Source organism: Eulemur rufifrons, chromosome 10 (genome assembly GCF_041146395.1).
Source record: "Eulemur rufifrons isolate Redbay chromosome 10, OSU_ERuf_1, whole genome shotgun sequence".
In the NCBI taxonomy this organism is placed as follows: Eukaryota; Metazoa; Chordata; class Mammalia; order Primates; family Lemuridae; genus Eulemur; species Eulemur rufifrons.
Genome location: NC_090992.1, coordinates 1,422,054 through 1,448,078, shown reverse-complemented (window position 1 = coordinate 1,448,078; position 26,025 = coordinate 1,422,054). Strand labels below are relative to the sequence as shown.

At 44.4% G+C, this 26,025-nt stretch overlaps 2 protein-coding genes across 2 annotated transcripts in view; one reads left to right on the top strand and one right to left on the bottom strand.

The window, feature by feature from the left end:
• Positions 1–1,390: 1,390 nt before the first annotated feature.
• On the bottom strand, positions 1,391–12,564 carry CCNI2 (cyclin I family member 2). Its single transcript, XM_069484452.1, is given in 11 exon segments — positions 1,391–1,486; positions 2,094–2,324; positions 3,276–3,298; positions 3,301–3,415; positions 3,860–3,862; positions 5,119–5,190; positions 5,755–5,833; positions 5,835–5,929; positions 6,227–6,344; positions 6,496–6,798; positions 12,449–12,564. Coding segments are annotated over 11 exon segments (1,251 nt in total).
• Positions 12,565–13,359: 795 nt separating this feature from the next.
• The window catches only part of KIF3A (kinesin family member 3A), a 34,940-nt gene continuing 22,274 nt past the window's right edge, over positions 13,360–26,025 (top strand). The window contains exons 1-5 of the mRNA XM_069484041.1: positions 13,360–13,410; positions 16,358–16,631; positions 20,998–21,142; positions 21,290–21,374; positions 25,590–25,695. Of these exons, the coding sequence (XP_069340142.1) occupies positions 13,405–13,410; positions 16,358–16,631; positions 20,998–21,142; positions 21,290–21,374; positions 25,590–25,695 (616 nt within the window). The 5' untranslated portion in view covers positions 13,360–13,404. The remainder of the gene's footprint in view (positions 13,411–16,357; positions 16,632–20,997; positions 21,143–21,289; positions 21,375–25,589; positions 25,696–26,025) is intronic.

The window sequence follows — 26,025 nt, the reverse complement described above, 5'->3', positions numbered from 1 at the left end:
AAGCAGAGGCCGGTCACGGCTTCCACTGGACGCTGTGACCATGAGCAGTGTGGCCTCAGCATCTCCATCTGAAAAATGGGTGAAGGACTATAGGACAATTCTTGATAGGACCTAGGAAAGAGTGTTCCAAGATGCTAGCAAACTAAGCACAGTATCCCATAAATGCAGAATAAGATTCAGACGGGTTGGAAGCAATTAAAGTTTATTTTTTTACAAAGGCTCCAACAAGCAAATTTGTTTCAAGAAAAGGTAGAGATGTGTACTCACTTTATGACACATAATTATAGTGTATCTGGCCCCTGACCACTCTGCACCGGGGAGCGGATTATCCCCACCCCCACCCCAGGGCTTAGCATATTTCCAAAAAAGTCGTTCACAGTGGAAAGAGTTCACAAACCACCTCTGAATGTGCGGCTCAGTCACTCACGTCCCCAACACTGTTTACACAGCTCCAGCTGGTACCTTTGTCAGCTGGACCCCCCTGCTTGGAGAGCGGCTCTATAGTAGCACAGCGTCACAGAGGCGCTGGCTTCGCCGCAGAGCCAGGCTAGTAACCCCCTCCTCCTCCCAGCAGCACAGTGGTCGGAGCAGGCTCGGCCTCACAACCTGCTCATCCCAGCAAAAGGCCCGTAGAGCGATGCCTCCCCGTCACAGGTGTCAGCCTGGGATGCCCATTCGTTAGTGTAAAATTCTTCTCGTTAAACTAGTGACCTAAACTACTTACGGAGTAACAAAGGAAAAGTATGCCTAAAGCTTGCTCAAGTTGCTGTACGTTCAACAAAGCACACTTTATAATCCAGTCCTTGTGAAGAGGAGACATACGTCATGGCCATGGCAGGGTCACCGTGTCTGGAGAGACTGCCCCGTGTTTGGAGTGGCAGACAGGGTAGCCGGGACTAGAAGCACTGCACATATGTTTGGGATAAGCCTGGCAAACTGGAAGGATCTGGCCAGCTCCGGCGGGTGGAGCAGCGAGGACTGTTTGGTGAGAACCAGCCCTGGTCCTTCAGCCCTGAGCAAGGACCGCCTCCCGGCCTCATAGTCCAGCTCTTAGGGGCCGACGCTAACGCTTGCTGGAGAAGGAAGGGAAAACACGGGGTGGTTTGAGTATTCATTTATTCTCCCTGATTCCAGGCCCAGGGGAGAGAGGGGAAGGCAGGATCTCGGTCTGTCAGACCACCCTGACCTCTACCAACCTGCCGCCCCCCATCCCCCTTATTTTCTAAGGACTCGGGAACCTTTTCTCAGTTGTTCTTCCAGGCGCTTCTTCCATTCTTGTTACAGGATTCATAAAGCCAAAGAATTCACAGGAGTCTAAGCAAGGAGCCTGCCCAGGCCCAGGGGTAGGGGCAGAAGGGCTGGTTGGCAGGTGAAACACGCTGTTTTCTGCTCAGGAGGACTGAAAACTTCTCAGCTGCCGCTTGACAGGCTCCTTGCAGCGGCCGTTCTGCTCCAGACTGACCTGTATTAACACCAAGTGGCCATCCTGGAAGCAGAAGCATCTCACGTTGTGAGGAGCAGGCAGTTGAGGGCCAGAATGTTGGCGTGAAGTGACTGCAGAAAGGTCCAACCACCCAACTAAAGAGCATTAATCCTGCCATCTCAGGGACATTCCTCTCCAGCCTCAGTAAAGCTGTCATTAGTCTAACCACGCATGCCATCCTAACCTATCTGTTCTGACACACCCCCTCCCAGGCCGGCCTCATGGTACCCCAGTACCGGGCACCTCACACACAGAGGGTGAGGGGTCTGGAATCTCTGCTCCCCAGTATTAAGCTCGGGGTTGCTTCTTCCTGAGCTGGACACGTCCCTGCCCCGCAGTTCTCTTGGCTGCAAGGATTGCCACTGAGATACAGTTTCTCTGTCAGAGAAACCCACCACCACTGGTCTAGTGAAGGGAACATGTGTGCCACACGCAAGGCCACAGAGCGTGGCCCGGTGTGGAAACTCAGCCCTTAGGCAGACTCTTCCCAGAGTTATGGCCAGAACATCCTCTGGAGCCCACAGGGGCCAAGGGTACCCTTCTGGGGGCAGCGTGCATCAGCTAAAGGGGCAAAACGCAGAGCCTGGTCTGGGGCAAAGCTGATGTCTACCTGTGCTTTCTTTAGCAGATCAGATGTAGGAGTACAGCAGTCGGGCATGAGCCTCTCCAACTCTAAGGTGATGATGACCAAGGCCAGTGTGGAGCCCTTGAACTGCAGCAGCTGGTGGCCCGCCATCCAGTGCTGCAGCTGCCTGGTCAGGGATGCGACGTGGAGGGAAGGATTCCTCTGAGGCAGCAGCTCCAGCACACGGGGCCAGCTCAGGACCACCAGGGCATGGAACTGGAGACCATGGTTTTTAACATTAGAACAGAAAACCCCATACTTTTCGTATATCGATGACCAAAAGTGCAAACAATTTAAATTTCCACCAGGGAGCATCAGATGTTGCTCAACCCTTTTCATTCCTATCCATGGCTCCACAAGGGGCTTGTGGCTTAATGCCGATTCTGTGGCCAAACTGAGCTTCAACTCTGGAGAGAAAAAACAGTCAGCTTTGTGACATGGTCATTTTGAGCCTAAAGTACTTGGATGACAATGTTTCAATTCCAAAAAGTAGAAACATACTCAAGATTAAGGTAGCAGAGAAGTTACTTGTATCCATCTGCTCGACATCAGAAACTCGGCAAGTTGGCAACAGTGGCAGTTTTCATAATGAAACAGCCCTTAGTGATTTAATCTTCATGCTTCGTAACAGACCAAAACCCCATGACATTTCCATATTGCATAATTTTGCCTTACTAACAGAATCATATCCTTAAGGATGACCATCATTCCCCAACTAAAGCAAACACAAACTAATGTATGATATTTTTTTAAGTGCCAGATCAGTATGGTCTAAAGCCTCAATAAGGATTGTGTGTAGGTGAATAAAGACAGCTAAGTGAATGTGTGTAAAGTGTAGCAAAAGCAGACAGCTATTTATGTACAGTATTCATAGAATGGAAAGTTAAATATTTTTGCAGTGTGTATTTAAAAGAGAAACTCACCATAATAGTGCCATCTAAAAAGCTTTGTAAAGTTAATTTAATGTCCCTTGGAGGTGGGAGCCTGGTGGCACTGTGTCGGACTGAAGATACGTTGTCACTCTTCCATGTGTCGTGAGCCTTGTGGGTCACCTCACTGGTGCGTGTGCGAGGACGTGTGCACGCCTGTGCTTCGCCGTCCTGCGTGTGAACAGCTGTTCCAAAGGCACCAGTGAGTCCAGGGTAGACTCCGCAAACTCCTACTTACTATGGTCAAGAAATGCAGCGGCGTCCGATACAGAGGTCCCAGTGCAGTCTGTCCAGAGTAGCCAGCTCCATCCACAGCAGCTCGTTTGGGGTACAGCCAGAGCCATAGTGCTTTATGAAGTCTTTTACATGTGGAATTAACTGTAAAAAGAAAATAAAGAGGCAAAAGCCCTACGTCATGTCACAGTAGCTTCTGTTTTCTTATCCACGGGGACCGGGCATCCAAGACCTTAGTGGAGTTGTTTCCTACTGGCCTGTCACAGGAAATTCTTCAGAAAGAAAAACTAAACCAGATCTTCACTATCTGTCAAATCTTCAGGTAGTTGTGTAATGAACATCACGCGGTCACCCTCTGCAGCTAGGTCTTGATCCTCCCAACTGCGTGCCAGCTCATACCCAAAGGTGCTCTGGAGGCTGGGGCTGGGCCGTGTCTCTGTTCAGCTGCAAGAACTCGCCCAGAGTTTTCCAGGAGCCATGGATCCTGGCCGTTCCTGTTCCGACCCCTACCACGGTGACTTGTCAAGGAGAGAAAAAGCTGTGCTTTTGAGCTTCCTGGTCTGCACCAGACAGGCCCATTGACAAAACCTCCTTTGGTTTTCTCAGTATCACAGCTGCAAACACCCTTCCTTCAACCGCGACGGAAGGTGGTTTGGTTCTGGAAAAACTCTGACTTTCTCCAGAGGGACTAAAGGTTTGTCTGTGAGTAAACATTCAAGTACCAAGTGCATTAAAGACTTGGTCCTACATTTTTAGATAAATGAAGTATTCCTATAACCTCCAGAAATACTTCTTTTAAGGGTCATTTACTTTTTAGTTGGACAAAAGCAACCTTTTGGGGACACAAATTATATTCTAATAAAAAAGGGACCAGGCGTGGTGGCTCACACCTGTAATCCTAGAACTCTGGGAGGCCAAGGCAGGAGGACTGCTTGAGGTCAAGAGTTTGAGACCAGCCTGAGTGAGAGCCCCTCTCTAACGAAAATAGAAGAAATTAGCTGGGCGTGGTGGTGTGCGCTACAGTCCCAGCTACTCGGGCGTCTGAGGCAGGATTGCGTGAGCTCAGGAGTTCAAGGTTGCAGTGAACTGATGGGTGCCACTGTACTCTACCCAGGGCAACACAGTGAGACACTGTCTCAAAAAAATAATAATAAAATAAGGTTAAAAACATTTTTATTGAAGGTTCGAAACTGGACACACAACTTTTTCCCTGCCTTCTCGGGGCCAGGGACGAGCTCAGGAAGACCCCATGGGAGTGGCAGTGGTTCCGCCACCGCAGAAGTGGGGGAGGTCGGGCGGAGGTGGGGAGGGCTGGGAAGGGCGTCAGGAGACGGTCTGCTCCTGAACAGAAGCCACAGCGAACTCCAAGCAAGCCCGAGGCACTCACGGGACTTCTCCCTTACCCCCAGCGCACGGTCCTCCTGCCCCTCTCCGAGAAGGGTCCCAGAGTTCCCAAGGACCAGTGTCATGGACACAGGCAAGTCCTTAAGTCTCAAGCAGCTTTCTTAGACGAGTTTCTGGGAGTGGACATGGTTTGGGAGCCCGTTTTCCCGGCTCAACAGCAGATGCTTCTGTGCAGTGGGCACTGGCGTCTGGCATCAGCCAGTGAGGTGAGGTCAGGCTGCGGGGTCTGCCGGGCCAGGCTGGGTCTGCTGTTCTAATTGTCCATTTGTGGGGTCTTGGCGTCTGACCAGCCTAAGGAAGGGGCAGCGAGATCCCGGGAAGTTAGTGACATTTCCCAAATGCCCACCATTCCCAAGGGCACAGACATGTCAGACACCCGAGTGCCGCGGTGTCACACCCGTGCACCTCGGCCGCAGCCCAGTGTGGCCTCCGGGGACACACACCTCTTCTTCACTAACTTTTACAGCAAGTCTCAAGGAAGTAATTGTGACACAGTGGAGTGACCTCTCTTTTACCTACAGTGCGGAACAAACGTGAGCACAATGTGAATGCCAGACACACACTGAACGGCATCTGTGTGGTTTTAGGCCTTTAAGAAAATAAGCCGCCCACCTTTTTTTTCTTTTAAAGAAAACTGTATTTCTCCACAAGACAGAAAGTGCCATTTTTAGATTTGACCAATGAAGGTGCTCTGGATTTCCGAACACCAGGTGAGCAGTCAGTATTCCTCTGTCAGAGACCGATGGGCGGGGAGCAATGAGGCGCCTTCTCAGGGATCACAGTCCTGCACAGACACCCTCCCTCCGCACGCAGGAAGTCACCCTCCCAGCCAGGTCCTCTGACGCCCCCCAAGTTCAACCTTGATGACCACATTACACGGAGGGGCGCGATGTGGAGAAAGTTCCCATCCCAGCTCTACCACCTGGGACAAGGCACTTAGTTTATGTACCTCGGTTTGAGCATCTGGGGTCCCCCAGCTGTCAGGCGGCAATGGGGAGCAAGGCTTGGTTTCTTTTCCCACCATCTGTCACCACCCCTCAAAGGCCTCCCCACCTTCGCTGAAGCCAGGCAGGGCTGACGGTGGTGAGGGCCAGGTTAGAGGCGGCCTGGGAGAACCCAGAGATGTTCTGAAGCCTCAGGAGCCACAACACGACCCCCAAAGGCACCGCAGATCTCCGCCCGGTAGAAAGAAGGGCCGGGCGTGCGAGGAGGGTCGCTGGCGGCCGGTCTCTGTCCACCAACGGCAGGAGCGGCCTGTTTTAGGGGACCAGAGGGCGCTGAGAAGCCCCTTCACCTGGGATCCTCGTGAGATGAAGCGCCCCTCTGTCGCCCAGTCGCACCCCGACTCACACGTCCCACCCCGCGCCCCCTTTTCGTCCTAAGCAGGGGTCCCCAGCTCCAACAAGCCCTCTCCCGAAGCACCTGCTAGCAAGACCCCCTCCCAGGAAGAGAAGCAAGTGACTCGGCCTCGTGCAGTGAGGGGACACACCTGGGGCAGGGCCAGGCCTCCAGGGTGCAGAACACCCGAGGGCCCCGCCGCGGGCGCCCTACCTGGGGTCTGTCCCCGCCGCAGGCGCGCGTCGCGCTCCGGGCCACTTCTAGGTGGCCGAGCAGCCGGTGCTCGCGCAGGGGGCCAGCCAGGTCGCGTCGCGGGTCGGGCGGAGAGGGGCTGCGCGGGCGGGGGGCGGGCGGGGGGCCCGAGCCAGAGCGCCGGGGCGGGGCGGGGCGGGGGGGTCCGGGTCTGAGGCTCGCGGAGCCGGCGCTGCCCGGCGCGGGGGTCCCCGGGGTCCGCTCGCGGACGGCGCGGGCGGAGGGGCGACCCACGGCGGCGGCGGGGAAAGGCCCGCTCGGCCCGGACGCCCCCCGGACGCCGCACGGCTCTGCCTGCAGATGCCGACGGCCGCGACGGGAACCGCGGGCCCGAGGCCACGGCGGGAACCAGCTCCTGGGACCGGCCGCGACTTACCCGCTTTTTATAACCCAGCGCGGAACACTGCGGCCCGGGTCGCCGCGGGCGGGTGGGCGGAGCGCGCGTGGGTGGGGACCCCCGTCCTCTCGCCCACCCCCCAAGCGCGCCCCGCTTCCCCGCGCGAAGTCCGCGCTCCACGCGCTCCGTCACCAGCCTGGATGGGGCGGCCGGTGACAAGGACACCCGGCCACAGAAGCTGCGCCCCACCTGGTGCTGCAGACTCCGGGACACGAGGCCGGGTAGAGCAGCGTCCAGAGCCCCCTCCGGTCAGACGCGCCCGAGATGGGATCCGGACTCGCCGCGTGACCTCGTGCCCGCGTGGACCCCTCAGTTGCTCGGGTACCTCTTCTTTAAAAAAGTGATAACACTGCCTTCACCGCGTGTTCACTCCCACGCGCATTCATTCATTCAGCAGCAATTTACTGAAGGCCTACTATGCATTGGGCGCAAGAATAGTGAACGAAACAGGCGTGGAACTTACATTCCAGTTAGGAGAGGAAGACAATAAACGTGAGTAAGAATATATGGAAATCCCAGGGATTTCACTCTTAGGTACATGCCCCAAAAGAAAAGCATATGTGCGCACCAAAAGACACCTACATCGTGTTCGCAGCAACGCTATTTGTAATAGCCCCAAACTGGATCCAACTCTAATGTCTGTGAAAAGTTGAATGGCATAAATAAGTTGTGTTGTATTCACACAATGGAATCCTACACCCTACTGAAAAAGAATGAATTGCCAGCAGTTGTATACTCAACAGTAGAGAATTATTTCACAAATATAATATTGAGTGTAAGGAAACAGATACAAAAGAGTTCATACTGTGTGATTCCATTCATATGAAGTATTTTAAAAAGGAAAACTAATCTATAATGTTAGAGTCGAGATAGTGGCTACCCTTGCAGGTGGGTGGATAATGACGGAAAAAGGAACAGAAGGAGTTTGTAGGTGGCTGGTAATGTTCTGTTTTCTCACCTAGATGCTGATTACATAGGTGAGTTCGCCCTGTGAAAATCGATCACGGGGTACACTTACAATTTATACACTTTTCCTTATGTAAGAGAGAGAGTGTGTGTGTGTGTGTGTATATATATATTTATATATATATATTAATTTTAGGGATGAGGTCTTGCTATGTTGCCAGGCTGGAGTGCAGTGGCTATTCTCAGATGTGAGCATAGCACACAGCCTGGAACTCCTGGTCTTAAGCAACCCTCCCACCTGAGCCTCTAGAGTAGCTGGGACTTATAAGTGAATGCCACTATGCCTGGCTCCTCAGTTAAATTTTATTTAAAAATTTCATTACATTAAATTTACATTTAAAATATATGGGAATACCAGAAGAAGAAGAAAGAGAAGAACAGAAGAAATATCTGAAACAATAATGACTGAGAATGTCCCCAAATTAATGTCAAACATCAAACTACAGATCTAGGAAGCTCAGAGAACACCAAGTAGGATATATGCCAAAAAACTACAACTAAACATTCCCATTAAAACTGCAGAAAAGGCTGGGCGTGGTAGTTTATGCCTGTAATTCCAGCTACTTGGGAGGCTGAAGAGGGAGGATGGTTTGAGGCTAGGAGGTTGAGACCAGCCTGGACAACATAGTGAGACCCCCCATCTCTACAAAACACTTTAAAAAATAGCCAGGTATGATGGCACGTGGCTGTAGTCCCAGTTACTCAGGAGGCTGAGGTGGGAGGGTCACTTGAGCCTGGCAGCTCGAGGCTGCAGTGAGCTATGATTGCACCACTGCACTCCAGCCTGGGCAACAGAGTGAGACCCTGTCTCTAAAAAACCAAAGACAAATACCTCCCCTGCGCCCCCACACACAAAAAACCTGCAGAAAACAAAAAGTAAAGATAAAAATCTTGAAAGAAAGAAGCTGAGGGTAGGAGAGAATGTTAGCTATAGAGAGGCACGGATAAGTAAGAATCACAATGGACCTACCCTCAAAAATCATCAGTGAGCAACAAGAGTGGAGTGAAATATTTAAAGCGTTGAGAGAAAAAGACCTAGCAACCTAGAATTCTATGTTCAATGAAATTATCCTTCAAAAGTGAAAGATAAATAAAGACCTTCTCAGACGAAGAAAAATTGAGGGAGTTTCTCACCAGTGGACCTGCTTTGCAAGAAATGTTAAAAGCAGTTTTTCAGAGAGAAGAAAAATGATATAGGTCATAAACTTAGATCTATGTAAAGAAAAGAACATTAAGAAAGAGTAAGTGAAAGTAAAATAAAAATTTTGTTTTTCTTATTCCTAATCGATCTAACAACAGTTTATTCAAAATAATAATGTATTTGATGATTATAGGTTATGGATAAGTGAAATGAAAGACAACAATGACACAAGGCATGGGAGGGAAGAATTAGGAATACTTTGTTTCAAGGTACTTGTACTACCTGTGAAGCAACATAATATTATTTGAAAGTAGACCTGCATTAGTTGTATTGCAAAGGGCAACCACTAAAAAAAGGTGTTTTTTTTTAAAAAAGGAAGAATAATTCATATGCTAAGAAAGGAGAGAAAATGGAATCATATAAAATGTTAATAACACCATATGGTAACTTGAATCCACAGGGAAAAAAAAAAAAAGAAGAGATCCAGAAATAGTATATAAGAAGGTTCATATAACAAACTCTATAAATATAAGCTTGGCTCTCCTTCTCTGTGCTTCTTTAAAAGATTTAAAAGACATAAAATTATATAATGTGGCTGGGTGTGGTGGCTCACACCTGTAATCCTAGCACTTTGGGAGGCCAAGGTGTGAGAATCATTTGAGGCCAGGAGTTCAGAACCAGCTTGAGTGACATAGCCAGATACCATCTCTAAAAAAAAAAAAAAAAGAAAGAAAGAAAGAAAATTTGCCGGGAATGGTGGGGCACACCTGTAGTCCCAGCTACTTGGGAGGCTGAGGAAGGAGAGACACTTGAGCCCAGGAGTTTGAGGTTACAGTGAGATATCATGATGCCACTACACTCTAGCCCAGGCAACAGAGCGAGACTCTGTCTAAGAAAAAAAAATTATGTAATGTAAAAATTATAACAATATATTGTTGAGTTATAACATATATAGATGTAATATATATAATAATAGCACAAAAAGGGGAAGAGGGAATAGAGCTATATGGAAGTTACATTTATATATTTCACTGGAATTAAATTAGTATAAATATGAACATTATGATAAGTTAAGATGTATATTATAAGCCTTAGAGCAACCACTAAGAAAAAAACTAAAAAATATATAATAAAACAAGGCTGGGCACGATGGCTCATGCCTGTAATCCCAGAACTTTGGGAGGCTGAGGTGGGAGGATCAGTTGAGCCCAGGAGTCTGAGGCTGCAGTGAGCTCTGATTGTGCCACTGCACTCCAGCCTGGGTGACAGAGCCAGACCCTGACTCTCTAAAAACAAACAAACAACAACAACAAAATAGTAAAGCAATCATTAAAGAAACTGAAGTGTTAAACTAGAAAATATTCACTTAATGAAAAAGAAAGCAGCAAAAAAGGAACAGAAGAATAAAAATGTTATAAGACATACAGGAAACAAAAAGCAAAATGGCAGACTTAAATATTATCAATAATAACATTAAACGTGACTGGATCAAATAATTGCATTAGTCTGCTAGGGCTGTGTTAGGGACTGAATGTGTCCTCCCAAAATTTCATATGTTGAAGTCCTAACCCCCAATGTGATGGTACTTGGAGATGAGGCATTTGGGAGGTAATTAGGGTCCGCTGAGGTCGTGAGGGTGGGGTCCGCGTGATGGGATCAGTGTCCTTCTAAGAAGAGCTTGCTCCCCAGCTCAGCTTATTCTATGAGGGAAGTATCACTCTGATGCTGCAAAACCAAAAAAAAAGAGACACTGCCAGAAAAGAAAATGACATGGTTTAACATCCGAAAATCAATATATATCTGATAATGGACAAAAACACGTGATCATCTCAATAGATCCAGAAAAAGCATTTGACAAAATCCGACATCCTTTCATAATAAAAAACACTCCATAAGCTAGGAAAATTTCTAGCTTAATAAAGAGTATCTATGAAAAACCTACAGTTAACATCAGACCTAATGGTGAATGACTGAATGCTTTCCAACCAAGATCAGGAATACGACAAGGATGTCTGCCGCACCACTTCTGTTCAACAATGTCCAGGAGGTTCCAGCCAGGGCAACGAGCAAGAAAAAGAAGAAATAAAAGGCCTCCACACTGGAAAGGAAGAAGCAAAACAATCTTTATTTGCAGATGATATGATCTTGTATATAGAAAATCTTAAGGAATCCGCTAAGAAAACTATTAGAAGAATACACAAGTTCAGAAAAGTTGCATAGTACAAGATCAATGTACTATAAAAGTTAATTTTATTTCTATACACTACCAATGAACAATCTGAAAATGAAATTAAGAAAACAGTTCCATCTACAACAGCATAAAAAGAATAAAATGTTTAGGAATAAATATAACCCCAAAAATGTAAAACTTGTACATTGAAAGCCATGAAACATCACCAAAAGTAATTAAAGAAGACCTAACTAAATGGAAAGATATTCTGTGTTCATGAGTAGAAAGACATAAATTGTTAAAATGGCAATGCTCCCCTAATTGATCTACAGATTCAACATGATCCCTGTTAAAATTCCAACTGCCTTTTTGCAGAGATTGACAAAGTGTTCCTAAAATTCCTAGAGAAGTGCAAGGGATTCAGAATGGCTAAAACAATCTTGAAAAAGAAGAACAAAATTGGAGGCCTCACACTACCTGATTTCAAAACTTACTACAAACCTATAGTAGTCAAGACAGTGTGGTACTGGTATTGGGATAGACGTATATGTCAATGGACTAGAATTGAGAGTCTAGAAGTCAGCGCTCACATTTATGATCAATTGATTTTCAACCAAGGTGTCAATTCAGTGGGGGAAAGAACAGTCTTTTCAGGCTGGGCACAGTGGTTCACGCCTATAATCCTAGCACTTTGGAGGCCGAGGTGAGAGGATCACTTGAGCCCAGAAGTTTGAAAACAGCCTGGGCAACATCGAAACCCCTTCTCTACCAAAAAACCCACAAAACAAAACAAAACAAAAAACTTACCTGGGCTTGGTAGCAGGCACCTGTAGTCCCAACTACTTGGGAGGCTGAGGCAGGAGGATCACTTGAGCCCAGGAGTTTGAGGTTGCAGTGAGCTATGATGATGCAACTGCACTCTAGCCCCAGCAACAGAGCAAGACCCTGTCTCAAAAGAACAAACAAACTCACACAACAACGAATAGTCTTTTCAGACAAGATCAGGTATCGGGTGCATTCAAGGTAGACAAGAATAGTCTTTTCAGCAAATGGTGCTAGGACAGCTGGATATTCACATGCAGAAGAATGAAGTTGGATCCCTCCATCACACCATATACAAAAATAAATTACTTGTTTTTTTAGAGACAGGGTCTCACACTAGTGCCCAGGCTGGAGTACCGTGGGACAGTCATAGCTCACTGCAGCCTCAATCTGCTGGGCTCAAGTGATCCTCCCACTTCAGCCTCCGGAGTAGCTGGGACTGCAAGCACGTGCCACCAACCCCAGCTAATTAAAAAAATTTTTTGTAGGGACGGGGTCTTGCTAGGTTGCCCAGGCTGGTCTTGACCTTCTGGCCTCAAAGGATCTTCCTTCCTCAGCAACCCCCAACTTCAATGGAGAGTTCTGAGCTGATTCATGTTTTAACACCATCACTCTGTCACTCTGGCGCCTTTTTTGAAAATATATTATACTAATACTAAAAGGGAACAAGCATGCAATTAGAGAAACCCGTCCTGCGCAGCTGCAGTGACGTATGTGAGAGGTGGCGGCGGCGGTGGTGGCGGTGGTGGTCCCAAGTGGCCAAATTCTGGTTCCACTTCAAAGATGGATCCAGCAGGCGCCATACTGAAGGATGGGATATGGGGGATGAGAGAAAGAGACTGTAGTTTTGATCTGATCAATTGTCAGAATTCAGCTTCCATTTATTGAGATGAAGGAAGTCTGAGAGGGAGCTTTTTTTTTTTTTCTTTTTTTCTTTTTTTGACAGGAGGTGTCAGGGTGAATGAAGGGGGATTAAAATTTCAAATTTGGACATGAAAAACTTTAAATGAGGGAGAGGTTCAGACTGGAAAGAGGCTGGGTCATTGGTTCTCTCACAAATATTTACTGAAACCCCACTCGGTGCCAGGTTCTATTCCAGGCTCTGCAGATACACCTGAGCACAGCGACGGGCTCCCCGGGGCGCACTTCTGCCGGTAAACCAGGTCACCAACAAGGCAGCGTCACGCCAGATAATGTACGTAAGGGCTTGGATGGGGCAGGATGTGCAACTGCCGTTGTCGTTTTTAATATTCGGGTTATCGCACGCGCCGGAAGATGGGCCTTGCCATGTATAAGAGCCTCCCCCACCCCGGAGCTGCCAGGTGTCCCCGCCTCGGCGCGGGTCAGCGTTCCGGCGCCTCGGGCCGGCAGCACTGCGCAGGCGCAGCCTCAGTCCGGCGTCCTAGGAGATGGACGCGCACGGCCTCCGCGCAGGCGCGATCCAAGAGGCCGAGCGAGCCGGGCGTTGGGGCGGGGCGGGCTCGGAGTGAGCCTGCGCACTGCGCGCTCTCGCCCGCGGAGCCGCAGTCTCGGGCGCGCCGAGGAGGTGTTTCGGGCGTCTCTGGCGAGCCTTTCCCGCGAACCGGCTGTCGTCGGGCTGCACCCCGAGCGGGGACGTCCGCCGGGCACGGGTGGGGGCCACGATGCCGGTGAGGAGAGTCGCTCAGCCGTGGTGGGGGTTCTTCTCATCCCAGCGGCCTGGCCGGGGGCGCGGCCGTTGCCATGGAGGCGCGGAGCGGGCGGCCGGGGCGGGGCAGGGCCCGGCGGGCCTGGGCGGTTGGGGGGCCCGGGCGGGTCAGCCGCGGGCCCGCGGGGGTCCTGCCGGCCTCGGGAGGGGCCCCGGGGCGGGTCGTGCTGCCTGCGTCGCGGCTGCGACCCGTGGGGCCTGCGCTGCTGGACATACAGGCGCTGTGCTGGAGGATGCGCTCTGGCTCCCAGCCCCACCTGCCGAGCGCGGCTTCTGGGAGCGGCCGCGGAGGGTCTGTTGGACGCTCCGCACCCCCGCGCCGCGGAGCCTAGCTCCGGAAGGCTGCGGAGCGGAGGCCGCCTGCCCCGGTCCAGGCCCCTGACTCAGACTCTCCCGGGCTGGAGCTGTCATCCCTCTTGGGGCGCTTTAGCTTACAGTGCGGAGTGTAGCCTGTAGGTGTCTTTGTGTGTGCGTGGTGGTGGTGGTGGTGGTGGTATGTTACCTTCCAGGGTTTCACAGATTGCTCTTGTGCACTTGGTGAGGGGACATTGTAAGCCCAGTAAAGGGTCACGGAGAAAACTTGAGCCATGGCCGGTTATTTGCTGCTTGTGAGTCCTCAGACAATTATTTAATCTGTCTGGGCTTTTAGTTCCCACGTAATTAAGCTTTTCCTCATGGCGTTGCTATCAGGGTGAAATAAGATACTGCACAGGAGACTTGAAGGACAGCGCTTGATATTTAGCATTAAATGTTGTATAGTTGTTCTTGTTCATTGCTTTCAAGTTATTCATTTAATAAACGAGGTGCACCAACCACATGCTAGGCACTGGAGATACGATATTGAGCAAAACTAGGCAGGTTCTTGAACTCGGAAGGAGAGAAGTGTGCCTTCTTGGGCACAGGTGAAAATCGTACACATTTACAGAGCTAAGATACGTAACCTTTTTTTTTTTTTTTTTTTTTTTTTTTTTTTTTTTTTTGAGACAGAGTCTCACTCTGTTGCCCACTAGAGTGAGTGCCGTGGCGTCAGCCTAACTCACAGCAACCTCAAACTCCTGAGCTCAAGGGATCCTCCTGTCTCAGCCTCCCGAGTAGCTGGGACTACAGGCATGCGCCACCATGCCCGGCTAATTTTTTTCTATATATATTTTTAGCTGTCCATATAATTTCTTTCTATTTTTAGTAGAGATGGGGTCTCGCTCTTGCTCAGGCTGGTCTCGAACTCCTGAGCTCAAACGATCCGCCCACCTCGGCCTCCCAGAGTGCTAGGATTACAGGCGTGAGCCACCGCGCCCGGCCACGTAACCTTAATGAATGGCGTGGGTGGGTGTCCTGTAATAGATGGAAATCGATTCTGGTGAATTGGTAAGTGTTGCCATGTAGGAATGATGGCCTGCAGATACCAGGTCATCTGTTTTTTTCAAGAGACTTTAGAAATTGTTGTTTTGTGAAATTTCTCAATTTTAGCAACTAATTCGAAAGATTTTTAAATACTATGAGTCTAACAAAAGAAATTTGTGGGCTGAGTTCAGCCCCTTGAGTACCTGTTTGCAACTTCTGATGTAGACAGAGAAAGACATTAATCACATAAGGAACAGACAAAAGTAAAATTGTGTCCATGAAAGGGAGTGCAGGATGCTCTGAGAGCCTATAAAAGTATTTGACCTAGTCAGGGCATTCTTCACAGACCAAGTGGCTGTTGAGACTGAAGGATAAATAGATGTGAACTCAGTGAAGAGGATATTGAGGAATGTTCTAGGTGGAAGGAACAGCACGTGGAAAGGCCAGTGGGGAGAAGGAGCATCGTGACTAGAAAAGGCCAAGACGCCCAGCATGGCTGTGGCAGAATGAGCCAGGCAAAGTGTCTTGTGGAATAAGCCCAGGGAAGCACACGTGGGTAGGAGTCAGATTTTACAGGGCATCTTAAGGATTTTGATTTTTATCCTAAGATCTATGGGAAACCTTTGAAGAATTTTAAGTAGGAGAGTGGTGTGATTAGATTTGTGTTGACACTGACTGCCATGTGGAGAACAGACTGTGGGGCAGTCTCTAAGTAGGTGCAGGAGTACAGTTAGGAGGCTGTAGTCCAGGACGAAGATGGTGGTGACCTAGATTAGGGTGATGGAGGCAGAGATGGAGAGAAGTATGTTGTATTGATATAGTCTGTTACTTGTCGGTGGCAGTGGCTTGTATTTCTCTTTAATGCTTAGAAGAGTGTCCGAAACAGTAGGAATTTAACAAATAAACTGTTGAAGTTTTTCACTTCAGTAATAGAATTGTGTTTTGTTATAGATTCTTAATCATAAAATTTCAGAAATTGAAACTTTACATATGTAAATATTCATAAGGTTAGGTCATACTAAGACATTTTTCTCTGCCGTTAGATTTTCTTTTCTGTCTTTAACTTATTGTCTTCTATAGAGAAGATAAGCCATATATGGATTTTTACATGAAAAAAAACATTTTACTAATGCATTATAGGAAATAAAACTAGAAGTCTCAGGGAAACTAAGGACCTACTATATTCTTGAATTAAATTTGTTAACCATATTCATATGTGTTTTCCTACAGGCAGGAAACTCAGACAGGATGTCAGGGAGTTTTGTGCAGAAAGACAATCTATAATATGCTGGTTCATTTTCTGCTTGTACAGCATTTACTACCAATGTAAATTAGATATTTTTCTCCCCTCTTTTGTGTAAAAGAAACTATTTTGCTCATTGTATCTTTTAATAAGCTTTTTCTATATATGTGTAAGATCTTTTATCGCATTTAATAAATATTTGTGAAGTCCTTAATTTGTGCAAGGCACTGAGATGGCAGAGTAGCCTTTTTCAAATTATGGATTTAATCTGTTGAGGGTAAAAGTAAATGTTCTTTTCATTATTTGTAAATATTGTCTCCACCAGATCAATAAATCAGAGAAGCCAGAAAGCTGTGATAATGTGAAGGTGGTGGTTAGGTGTCGGCCCCTCAATGAGAGAGAGAAGTCAATGTGCTACAGACAGGCTGTCAGTGTGGACGAGATGAGGGGAACCATCACTGTGCATAAGACTGACTCTTCCAATGAGCCTCCAAAGACGTTTACTTTTGATACTGTTTTTGGACCAGAGAGTAAACAACTTGATGTTTATAACTTAACTGCAAGACCTATTATTGATTCTGTTCTTGAAGGCTACAATGGTAAGTGAATATATAGTTTACTTTTTAAAAAAACATCTTTATTGAGGCATAATTTATGCACCATAAATTCACTTATTGTAACTGTACAGTTTGACGACTTGTGGTAAATGTATACAATTGTGAAACCATCACCACAGTCCAGTTTAGAACACTCCCATCATCCCCAAAAGCTCCTTTATGTCTGTCTGCAGCCCCACCCCAGGCAGCCATTGATCTGCTTTCTGTCACTGTAGTTTTGCCTTTTCTTTAAATTTCACCTAAGTCATATCATATAATATGTCATTTTTAAATGTTTTCTTTCACTTAGCATAATGTTTTTGAAGTTTATCCATCTTTGCAATATATCAGTAGTTTGTACCTGTTTATTGCTGAATTGTATTCCATTGTATGAGTATACCACATTTTGTATTTGCATTCACTGGCTGATGGAAATCTGGATTGTTTCCAGTCTTTGGCTACTATAAATGATGCTGCTGTGAACCTTCCTATATATGTCTTTGTGCAGATATTTTAAAGTGTCTCTTGGATAGATACTTAGGAGTGAAATTGTGGGGTCCAATCAATCAATGTCCATTTTCCAAAGTGGTGACTATACTACTTTTTCCGCCCTGCCCCCACCCTGGTACTTTATGAGAGTTCCAGTTTCCTTACATCTTGACAACACTCTGATTGTAAAGTTTTTAAATTATAGCCATTCTAAAGGATCTGTAGTGATATCTCATTGTGTTTGAACTTGTGTTTACCTAATGACTAATGATGTCGAGTATCCATTGCTGTAATTGTTAGTCATTTGAATGTCTTCTTTGGTGAAATGTCTCTTAAAATATTTTGCATATTTTAAAAATTTTGTGGGCTATCTTCTTATTCTTTGTATTTTCTAGATTGAAATATTTGATCAGGTAATGTGATTTGCAAATATTTTCTCCCAGTCTATGGCTTGTCTTTTGGCAGAATTCATCAGTGAAGCCACCTGGCCTTGGAATTTTTTTTTTTTGTGGGAAGGTTTTTAACTATAGATTCAATTTCTTTAATAGATACAGGACTATTCAGGTTATCTGTTTTTTCTTTTAATTTAAATTTAATTTCATTTAATGCTATAAATTAACCCCTGAGTAGTGTTTTAGTGGCATCCTACAGATTTTGACACACTATGTTTTCATTTTCTCTACAAAAAATTAGCCAGGCGTGGTGGCATGCGCCTGTAGTCCCAGCTACTCGGGAGGCTGAGGCAGAAGGATCACTTGAGCCCAGGAGTTTGAGGTTGCTGTGAGCTATGATGATGCCACTGTACTCTAGCCCTGGCAACAGAGTGAGACCTTGCCTCAAAAAAAAAAAAAAAAAAAAATCTTAAAAAAGCAATCAGAGAAAGAAAGACATGTTTATGTATAGAAGACCAACAATAAGGATGAAAGCAGATTTCTAGTTAGAAATAATGCAAGTGAGAAGAGAGTAACATAATATCTTTAAAGTATAGAGAGAAGAAACTATCAACCTGCAATCCTATATCCAGTGAAAATATCTTTCAAAAACAAAGGTTAAATAAATGCTTTTTTAGACTATAAAAACTGAAAGAATTCATCACCAGTAGACCTGTACTATAAGAAATATTAAAGGAAGTTTTTCAGGCGGAAGGAAAATAGTATTAGATGGTATTAGATGGAAATATGGATCCATATATAGGAAAAAAAGATCGTAAACTTGAAAATAAACAAATAGAAACAATCAGGAGAGAAAATAGAAAATGAAAACAAGGCCAGTACCTTACTCCCAGCACTTTGGGAGGCCAAGGCAGGAGGATTGCTTGAGGACAGGAGTTTGAGACCAGCCTGGGCAATATAGTGAGACCTCATTTCAGCAAAAAATAAAAAAAAATAGCCAAATGTGGTGACTTGCACCTGTGTTTAGTCCTACCCACTTGGGAGGCTAAGGTGGGAGGATTGCTTGAGTCCAGGAGTTTGAGGTTACAGTGAGCTATGATCAGCCACTGCACTGCAGCGCTCCAGCCTGGGCAACAGAGCAAAACCCTGTCTCTAATTAAAATAAAATAAAATAAAATGAAAAACAAAATTTAACAGAGCATCAGTGAGCTGTGGGACAATTTCAGACAGCCTAATATACATGAATTGAGCAAGTTACTTAACCTCTCAAAGCTTCTGTTTCCCTAAATAAACTATAGGAATACAAATAGTGCCTATCTCTTAGGATTGCCGTAAAAATGAAATAAAAATGCACGTAAAGTACTTGGCCTAGCACATAGCAAATGATTAGTAAATGGTAGCTGTTATCCTTCTAAAGCTTATGTTTTACTTAACAATTCAGTGTGTCTGTTCTGAAATTCAGTCTATAAGTTCATGATATTTTCAGCTCCTTTGAATGCAGTAAGTTAAATTCCTGATGGCAGAGTTTGAAACATTTAGTCAGTTTCAAAAAAAAAAAAAAAAAAAAATTGAGACTTTTTTATTTCCATGTGTAAAATATAGTTTCTGGTATGATTAATTTATTTTCACAAAAAGGTCTGAAAAGGCTGGTATGATTAATTTGTCTTCACAAAAAGTCTGAAAAAAGTTGAGGTTAACTTAATAGAGTAGTAATAGTTGAGGAACCTTTTCCATTTATGCTCTCACACCCTAGGCTGCCTTCTCACACTACACTGAGTCCTGGCCAGCTACTGCAGCCTCTGTTTACGCCACGTCTGCCCTTGCTTGCTTCTAATTCTTCGTTCACCTATAGCCAGAGTGATCATGATGTCACTCCTCTGACTGAAAAATCATTCTCTGGTTTCACGTTGCTTTTAGGATTAGGTCTAAAAACTGTAATGTGGTCTTCATGACCCTGTATGATTAAGACCCTGCTGGTTTCTCCAGCTCTGTGTGCATCCACTTTTCTTTTCCATCTCTGTTTTTTCCATTCTGGACTCATTTCCTCAAACTTTCCATTCTCCCTCTTGCCTCTTGCTGTCCACTCTGTTCTTATTTGATCCCTATTTGCATTTCAGATCTAAACCTCACTTTGTTTTGGAAGGCCTTCCCTGCTCTCCCCTGCCCCTTCCTCCCACTTTAATTCCTCTGCTTAGTTTGTGTCCTTTACTCCTGTGGTCCCCAATCCCCGGGCTATGGACCGGTACCAGGCCATGGCCTGTTCGGAACCAGGCCACACAGCAGGAGGTGAGCGCTGCGTGAGCGAGTGAAGCTTCACCTGTCTGTACAGTCGTTCCCGTCACTCGCATCACACCTGAGCTCCACCTCCTGTCAGATCAGTGGTGGCAATAGATTCTGCATTATGGAGAGTTGTGTGATTATTTTATTATACATTACAATGTAACAATAATAGAAATAAAGTACACAGTAAATGTAATGTGCTTGAATCATCCTGAAACCACCCCCCACCCCCAGTCCGTGGAAACACTGTCTTCCATGAAGCCGGTCCCTGGTGCCATAAAAGGGTCGGGGACCACTGCTTTACTCCCATCTAGAACTCTGTGTTTCTCATTCTCAATACTCACCATGCTTGTAATTATTCCACCAGTATCTCCTCCCAGGATCACACACAGCATAAGACTGAGGATGTGTTTGTTTTGTCACTCTGTCTCTGGTGCCTACCAAAGTGCCAATCTCAGGTATATAGTAAATATTTGTTGAATAAGTGAATTTAGGTATTTAGAAAGTTTAAATTGTATCTGCAATTACTTGCGGTAATTGTATTTCACCTTTTTGTTAACATCCCCTTTTTCTTATAGCTGTTACATTAAAACAGTTTTTCAAAAAATAATGTACTTATTTTAGGACTAAGAGGAAAAAAGCTGTCGTTTACTGGTTCTGTCTGCCAGGCATCATGTTGGTCACTTGAAGTAAATGGTTTCATTTGGTTCTTACTATCAACGTAGCGTTGTAATTCTTATCTCCATTTTACCACAGCGAAGACAGTCTCTGGGTAGGTAACGTGTCCAAGGTCAAGTGGCTACACTGTGGCCGGTGTGGATTCAGAATGCGTTTTTCTGCTGTAGAGCCTGTATTCTTTTGCTGTACTTAGGCTGCCTTCTCCAATTTAATGTCCACAATAAGTAATTAATGTATACATTACAAGAAATTTCTTATAATTAGCTGTACTGTAATATTTTTACATTTTACATTTAAGGCTTGGGATTTTTTCGTTAGTAATTAGGAATGTCTTACTGACTCTGGTGCCTTAACAGTGCTTTGTTCATGTGGCACAGAGTACTTACTGTAATTGTTGATATTAAAGGTGAAATGTGTACTAGAATAAATTTTGAATCCAGGGAAGAAATTATATCAGTGTCGAATTTTAAGAGCTATTTTTCTGTAGCATTAGACTCTAAAAAGTGACTGATTCTCTTCATCATTCTCAGGGACTATTTTTGCATATGGACAAACTGGAACAGGCAAGACTTTTACGATGGAAGGTGTTCGAGCTGTTCCTGAACTTAGAGGAATAATTCCCAATTCATTTGCTCACATATTTGGTCATATTGCAAAAGCAGAGGGTGATACGAGGTAAAAGAGAATTCTTTTATTTTCTAACATTGAGAAGTACAAACACAGGAAAGGCATATAGGCATAAATTTTATAAACATATTTTAAAACTGTTCTTATAAATGTTTTACTATCTTTTATGTTTTAAAAATGGTATTTTATTTATAGATTTTTGGTTCGAGTGTCTTATTTGGAAATATATAATGAAGAAGTTCGTGACCTTTTGGGCAAGGATCAGACACAAAGGTTAGAGGTAAGGATAACTGAAATTGGAATACTTTCCAAAGCAGTGGAATGTTTACTATATTAAGGTCCTGTTTGTACAAAAGGTACTTTTAACATTTTAAGTAACCTTGTACATATACTAATATAATTTCATACATGTGCACACATATCTGGGGGTAAATAAGTGAAGCAGGATTGCTGAGTCAGGTGGCAAATTGTAAATTTGATAGAGATTGCCAAATATTTTAGTATTTTAAGATATGAGAAAGAACAAGAAAAGGTTCGCCTTTAAAATATTAATACTGGAATTTTGGTTGGCATTGCATTGCCAGTAAAACAACTGGAGAATAATATATGTAAAGTAACAGTAGCCACCATTGTAGAATGGTATGGAACATATATATTAATAGAACAGCAGCAGCCATCATGACTGAGCTCATGCAGTGTGGTGTGGGCATTCAGAGCAGTACCTGGGAGTTGGTGGTCGCAGTACATACTTTATTTCATTTACTCTTCCCAGTAGTTCAATTTTACTGATACAGAAATTGAAATTTAGAGGAGTTTCATGACTTGCTCAAGATCACATAGCAGGCTGGGTGCCGTGGTTTATGCCTGTGATCCTAGCACTCTGGGAGGCCTGGGCGGGAGGATTACTTGAGCTCACGCATTTGAGGCCAGTCTGAGCAAGAGCGAGACCCTGTCTCTGCTAAAAATAGAAGAATTAGGCAGGCGTTGTGGCGTGCACCTGTAGTCCCAGGTACTGGGGAGGCTGAGGCAGGAGGATCACTTGAGCCCAGGAGTTGGAGGTTGCAGTGAGGTATGATGATGCCATTGCACTCTACCTGGGGTGACAGAGCAAAGCTGTCTCAAAAAAAGAAAGAAAAAAAAAGATCACATAGCAAGTGAATGATGGTATCATCTGTGATGACCAAGGTGGTTTTTGAGTCTTACTCTTAGCTGAATTCTGGCTCTGATCTTGAGCCAGCCACTTAACCTCTATAAGCCTTAGTTTTGTCATATGAAAATGGAAATAATAATGGTATCTAAAAAATAATAATGGTATTTACTTTATAGGATTATTGCCAACGTTAACAAATTAAAGCAAAGTTTTTAAATCAATAAATGTTAGTTCTTTCTTTTTGAGTTTACTATATAAACTGAGTTTTTAAAGCAGTATATTACAGTGTTAGGGATTGTTTGTGCTTGTTGGACCCGAATGAAGGCTTATTCTGTAATGATAACCCGTATACAAATTTCTTTGTCGCTAGTTGTCATCTTTACTTTTGATGGATACTTTGTTAATTCTATACTTTTATCTCCTAAAAGTTTATTGTTTTATAATGCAAATTCTAGGGAAAAAAATCATTTGGAAAGACTTTTCCATTTCTGTGCCAGTAATTATAGATCAGATTTATCTTCAGGCATATTCTTGTCATTAGTTCTTAACCCTGGCAGACCCAATGCGCCCCTGCCCCTTTTTGTTTTTTAGATAGGGTCTTTCTCTGTCACCCAAGCTGGAGTGCAGTGGTGCAGTTGTAGCTCACTGCAGCCTCAAACTTCTAGGCTCAAGCCATCCTTCTGCCTCAGCCTCCTGAGTAGCTGAGAGTACAAGTGCACACCACTATGCCTGGCTAATTTTTCTGTTTTTTACAGAGATGAGGGTTTTGCTATGTTGCTCAGGCTGGTCTCGAACTCCTGGCCTCAAGCGATCCTCCTGTTTTAGCCTCCCAAAGTGCTAGGATTATAGGCGTGAGCCACGGTGCCTGGACTTTTTTTTCGTTTGTGGCAGAGTCTTGGTCTGTTGCCCAGGCTAGAGTGCTGTGGCTCGATCATACTCACTATAGCCACAAACTTCTGGGTTCAAGCGATCCTCTCACCTCAGCCTCCCAAAAGGGTGTGATTACGGGCATGAGCTGCTGTGCCTGGCCTCAGTGCCCCTTTTTATAACATATATTTTGTAATGCTCTTCTGACTATCACGAAATAAAATTCATAAATAATGAAGTCTACCTATATACATAATTTAAAAAAATCAGTATATTGCCCTACTGTAATATAAAGGAGAATAAAACTAATAAAAAAATACTAGTATTTCAGTATGTAAATGCTTAGATGTGACCATACTCAATGACATAATGAAATAGAGGCCCACGGAATCACCGTAATTACAAGAGCAACAGATGTGGAGAGTCAAGATTTGTTGTCTTGATGATCTAAACACCTTGATTGGTGTTATTGTCAATGATACGGTCTTTTAAAATAGTGACTAGCTCTTCGTAGAGTTCTGAGCAAAATGAAGTACAATTCTTTCCTTGATGTTTGTGTATGTCCGTATTGTTATTGCTGTTGTTACTGTTACCATGGAAAAACACTTTGTGTTAATGTGCAAAATACAGTTGCATATAGATAGACCCAGATAATTGTTTTTTCACCCATGTGAATATCTGGAAGGACTTTCAAAATGGTGAGGGACAGTCCTTCACTGGGTGAGGCTGTCCCGCGCGTTTCAGGAGGTTTAGTAGCCCTGGGCCCTGGCTGCATACTAACAGTGTCCTCAAGTGAACTAGAAACTCCCCCACACATTTCTGAACATTCTGGGGAAGAGGAGTAACTTCCCCCTTTGAAATCCATTGTTATAAACTGTGTCCATTGTAGAAATTAGATTCCTATGTTTATGATAAAAATTCTTTGCTAGCACTACCATCCCTTTTTGTAACTTTCAGAAATTTGGAATCATATTTTGTTTCTTCATCTTTCATATATAATCAGTTATCTACACTTACTACCTGAATTTTGACTTCATATTATATTGTGATTGGAAAAGACCTTAGAGTTCATGAAGACCAGTAGTTCGCAGACTGATGTGTTTGAGGAAGGTTTGTTTCCTGTCTGTAGCGAGATAGCACAGAGAGTGAGAGGAGGTGCGTGAAGCTTTCATAGCAGTTCGGCGTTGCCCTGGCATCCAAGTGCATGATTTTTGTATTTTACAAAATTATCAGATTGGGAATACACACATTGTCCTTTATCATTTTTTAGAAGCATTGATTTGGAGCAATAATTTTTAAACCTTTTAAAAGGTGTAAATAAAGCATTTAAACTAACTTTCATCAAACTAAACCTGTGTGGAAGCTCAGGGTGCAAATTTCATGAAAGTGAAGCTCTCTTTAGAATTTGTCTAGGCCTGAATACCCCAAACTCCCACAGTGGCCCCCTCAATGCCACTATGGACTCTACGGCTTTTCAGAGCCTGGTCTTAAACCCACGGTTTACAGAGACCAACACATTCCTTTTACTGCTAATAAAATAGGGGCTTAATTTATATTCTATGACATAAAGGATAATTTTTCCTAATTTGTAAATATATCTTATAAATTTTTATAAAAGACAACACACACACACACACACACACTCCAACTAGACTGAAAATAAACATGGGGAATGTAGTGTCTTATCTGCTCTTGTAAGTTTTGTCTCTGGAATTGTTTTCAAATTTCTGTTTGTCTTCTGTGTCTGTGAGGTCTTTGCTGCCTGTGGAATGGCTTCCCCACTGGCAGCCACGGCTTCTGCCTCAGTTTCACTTTATTGTGTTGGCTTGTGGAGGTGACTTGTTGGGTACTCCAAAGTGAATTTTGTATATACAGCACCACCAGTGTTTTAGGTAAATCCATCCTAAATACATACTTTAAATTTAGTAAAAGTTCTCATAAGGGAACTCACAAAAAGATAATACTTTTACATGGATACCATAGAGCTGATTATTTCACTCAGCCACTTGAAATTCTCCAAATTACTGTCAGCATAAAGACCAGTAACCATTCTTAAATCGTCTCCGCCTGTCTGTCTGTGTAACCAGATATACCGCCTGTCTCCCTCTATTTCCTGCTCTCTCCAGCTACCCTGTCTTTTTTGTGTTTTATTCTTCAAGTGCCCAGTTTTTTCTAATTTCAGGATCCTTGCACATATTCTTCTCTACCACAGCCCAGACTGTCTGCCGCGTGTTTCTTCTTCAAGTTTTAGCTTAAACATCATCTTGGGGAAACTTAGCTTGTCCCTTCACTAGCTTAGTGTTCTGTGATATATTCCCACGCCTTCCCATAGTTTTCCTTCCTGGCATCATCACAATTGAAATAAAATAATTTTTGTGTGTAATTATTCATTTGTATGTTCGCAGTATGCTCAATAAATAATTTTGGGCGAATTATTGATATAAATGTAAAGTGTTTTTTTGTTTTTTTTTTTTTTAGGTTAAAGAAAGACCCGATGTGGGAGTTTATATCAAAGATTTATCAGCTTATGTGGTAAATAATGCTGATGACATGGATAGAATTATGACACTAGGCCACAAAAATCGTAAGTGTCATGCTTAATTGTGATTAACCATCTGTGTGACGAATAGGCTGGTTTAAAGCAAAAATGGTTTCTTGAAAGTTATTCCCCTTGATTATTTACTGTTAATATATAGCAAGCATATATGAATGAAAGATATCACAGATCGTTTTCCATGTTGACCCAAATTTTCTTTTTAATAGTGCTAATCCTTAAAACTCTCACATATCTGTCTCTTGTTAGCTATAATAATATTGTAAAATTTATTGAGCACTTAGTAACTGGGAAGTGCTTGTGCTAAGTGCTTTATAAGGATGATTTCTTTTAATCCTCACAATAGGCCATGATGCTATT